General features: G+C 38.2%; 1 protein-coding gene across 3 annotated transcripts; it reads left to right on the plus strand.

Annotated features, from left to right (window-relative positions):
* LOC106400086 (uncharacterized WD repeat-containing protein C2A9.03) lies at positions 1 to 3,295 on the plus strand. Of its 3 annotated transcripts, XM_013840499.3 has the most exons (9): positions 1 to 139; positions 223 to 370; positions 447 to 611; positions 682 to 768; positions 1,742 to 1,876; positions 1,961 to 2,071; positions 2,139 to 2,230; positions 2,449 to 2,554; positions 2,638 to 3,295. In XM_013840499.3, the coding sequence occupies exons 2-9, from the start codon at positions 230 to 232 to the stop codon at positions 3,136 to 3,138; spliced, it is 1,338 nt and encodes a 445-aa protein (XP_013695953.2). In that variant the 5' UTR covers positions 1 to 139; positions 223 to 229; the 3' UTR covers positions 3,139 to 3,295. The 3 variants fall into 3 exon arrangements, with proteins under 3 accessions (XP_013695953.2, XP_022544998.2, XP_022544997.2); XM_022689277.2 differs by lacking the exons at positions 1 to 139; positions 223 to 370 and adding an exon at positions 1,334 to 1,376 and having other exon boundaries at positions 457 to 611; XM_022689276.2 differs by lacking the exons at positions 1 to 139; positions 223 to 370; positions 447 to 611; positions 682 to 768 and adding an exon at positions 780 to 1,376.
* The last annotated feature ends 345 nt before the right edge of the window (positions 3,296 to 3,640 follow it).

Consider the following 3,640-nt stretch of genomic DNA (forward strand, 5'->3'; position numbering starts at 1 on the left):
CCCGCACAAGCTCTCTTGTACCTCCACCGTTATAAAGCACACCACCACCACCTCCCCACCGTTTCCTCTCTAAACCACAGAAAGCTTTTCATTACTCACCTCTTCTTCCATTTCCACAATCTTTTGTCGCGATCACACGGTGAGCTCTTAGTATATCCTTGCTTCTTTAAACTCTTGAGAACCCTTTTGTGTTTATGGTGTTTCTTGATTTGGTTTCACCAGGTTTGTAATGGATATCTTCGACAACTCTGACCTTGAATACCTCGTTGATGACTTTCACGGCTTCTCTGATTCTGAAGATGATGAACCCTTTGGAGAGTTTGATCACAAGAGTGAAGCTGACTCTGATTTCGAGGATGATCTTGACCCGGTATGCTAAAAATTCTGGTCTAGTTTAGTAGAGTGTTAATTACTTAGTTAAGCTTATGAGTTATGTTAATCTTTAGACTCAGGAGGGTGATACGTCAGCGTTAGAAGCTAGGAACGGGAAAGATATCCAAGGGATCCCTTGGGAGAGGCTTAATTACAGTAGAGATCAATACCGTTACAAGAGGTTGCAACAGTATAAGAATTTTGAGAGCCTCTTTAGGTCCAGACAAGACCTTGATAAGGTTTGTAATCTAAACTTACTCATTTTTAAGTTTCATATGTCTTAATGGGTTCTGGTTTTGTTGTTGGCAGGAATGCTTGCAAGTAAAGGAAGGAAAACACTTTTATGACTTTCAGTTCAACACGAGGCTTGTCAAGTCCACTATTGCACATTTTCAGGTAGACAAGACAAACTTTCTCAACTATGTTTGCAATGTTTGGTATTACATAATACCTGGAGTCAGCTAGGTTATTCATTCATAAAAATACTCTGTAACTCAGCTCTTGTGTGTTAAATAATCGAGTCTGCTACTGCAAACAGTTATATTCACGTTGGCCTCATGGCCTGTAATCATACCAGAGTTCTCTAGTTCATTTGTCGAATTATTAAATTTTAATGACATGATACTGCTTACAGTTTCACCTTTACTTCACACCGAGTCTACAAACCCTAACGTTTTTGTTTAAAGATGTATAACGCATCTCTTGTAGTTGTTTATTTTATTGGTTTTAGGATTCTTGTTTTCTTATGTGTACTGTTCTCCCGCCTCAGCTATGCAGCTGGGGTGTTGATTCACAAAAAGTCCTTTTCTTTTTGCAGATGATCTCGAAAGGGTGCTTAATCTAACCTGCTTCGTTCCTAACTTCTCGAAAAAATATAATAACTTAATCTAACCTGCTTCGTTCTTAACTCCTCCACATTTTGAGAAACAGTTACTATATGCTGCTAACCTTTCTTAAACAGGTTGGGAGAGCATCTGGCGCCATAAAGAAACCATTTTAATATGGTATGATAGGAAAATGTTTGAACATTACAAGGACTATATCTAACTTTTTGTTCTTTTTTACAGGGAATCTTTGTTTTTTTTTTTAACTTGCATATGTGTGTGCTTCTTCATTACTGCATCTTTCGAGATACTGCTCTTGTGATTTGATTCATAGGTCTATAGCCAAAATTTAGGTTATTTTGCATTTTATGTGTAACATCTTATCCACTCATTAGCCCCTGACATTCACATTAGATTATTGAGAAGGGTCGCTCTGTTTCCTTCTTGGCTTGTGTGTTTGCATATGAACTTTTATGTTTCTTTTATTAAGATGACTAAATGTATCAGATGTGAATCTTAATCTTCATGCTCACACTTTTTTTCAGCTGAGGAACTTGATATGGGCAACATCAAAGCACGATGTGTATTTCATGAAGAACTACTCCCTCATGCATTGGTCATCTTTGCTTCAAAGGAGCAAAGAAGTACTTAACGTGGCTAAGCCCATTGTTCCTACGATGGTAAGCAACTTTACTTCTTATATCACTTGTTCAACAACCTAGGGCTTCAAACTAAGTTAACGTTAGTGGTACTTCAATCTTCAGAAGCATCCTGGATCGTTGTCGCAGTCCATATCAAGAGTCCAGATAAGCACCATGGCAGTTAAAGACGATTTGATAGTTGCCGGAGGGTTCCAAGGAGAGCTTATCTGTAAGGTATTAGACACAGTTAATCTTTATACACTTGAGTGATTCTCATTCGCTGTGGTCTTTTCTATTACAGAGAGTCAACGAACCTGGAGTTGCATTCTGTACTGTTCTAACATCGGTTGAAAACGACATCACAAACTCGGTCGATATATACAACACACCAAGGTACTTAATTAAGAACCTGGGATAAACAGAACATATACACTGGTTCAGATTTTGGGGGCTATAAATAATTTAATAAGATTTTTATATAAAAATCTTTTTGAAAATTTAGGGAGTTTTTTATTTTAATTATTTTTAAAAATTTGGAGCTATATGCCAACATTTCATTTGCTATGCCTTCCTCTTCTAACTCGAATACTTTGGTCTCTCAATCCATGTAGTGGCTCGTTAAGAGTTATAACCGCGAACAATGACTGCACCGTCCGTGTACTTGACGCTACAAACTTTGCTTTCCTCAACAGTTTTACCTTTGACTGGTCGGTAAATGTAAGTAAATCAAATCACCTTTGTTACTTACATATACTCTTGTGTTTCATAAGTGTTAAATGTGTTTTATCATCTTTGTCTAGAACGTGACGGCAAGTCCAGACGGGAAGCTAGTAGCTGTCTTAGGAGACAGTCCCGAGTGCTTACTAGCCGAGGCAGGATCAGGTAAAGTGATCCATGCCCTCGAAGGCCATCTCGACTACTCGTTTTCATCAGCATGGCATCCAAACGGGCAAATCCTAGCCACGGGGAACCAAGACACAACATGCAGGCTATGGGACGTGAGGAACTTATCTAAGTCGCTCAAAGTGTTGAAAGGAAACATGGGAGCTATTAGAGCGTTGAGGTTTACTTCTGATGGACGGTTCTTGGCCATGGCTGAGCCAGCAGACTTTGTTCACGTCTTTGACACGGAAGCTGGTTATAGTCAGTGTCAAGAGATTGATATGTTTGGAGAAGTAGCTGGAATATCGTTTAGTCCTGACACGGAAGCACTGTTCGTGGGAGTGGCTGATCGTACATACGGTAGCTTGTTGGAGTTTAGTAGGAAGCGTAACCACTTGTACTTGGATTCCATTTTCTGATCTGACTCCAGTGAGCTCTATGTGTGTGAGAGGTTATGTTACGACGTTGGTAAGGGTTAAGTCGTTGTTTTTGTGGACTTTTGTACCTTTGTTTGCCACTTTATGTAAGTTTATTGATAGATTTATATTAGTTCTATGCAAGGTTATTGCAGTTTAATTAGAACATGGGTTGGTTAATAGTATTCTGAATCAATAAACCAACTGGTTTGTACATTAGACTCCGGTTTGGATTGATTTTTGTCCTATCACTGGTTAAGTTGCTTTTGAAGGCCTATACTACTGGGCTTTTGAATCTTTAGTCCACTAATATAACTATTTGTTTCTTTTCGTTTTTTGGGATTATGTTTAGTGTGATTCTAATCTAATGATGGTTATGAACTTATGATTATATTTAGACATAAAGACTGTTAGGTGGACGTTTTTATCCTAACTCAAAATATCTACCTAAATTTGAACCAAAAAACCCATTATACAAAAACATCTGAATGAGATTTATGAACTT

This window comes from Brassica napus, chromosome A7, assembly GCF_020379485.1.
Source record: "Brassica napus cultivar Da-Ae chromosome A7, Da-Ae, whole genome shotgun sequence".
Classification (NCBI taxonomy): Eukaryota; Viridiplantae; Streptophyta; class Magnoliopsida; order Brassicales; family Brassicaceae; genus Brassica; species Brassica napus.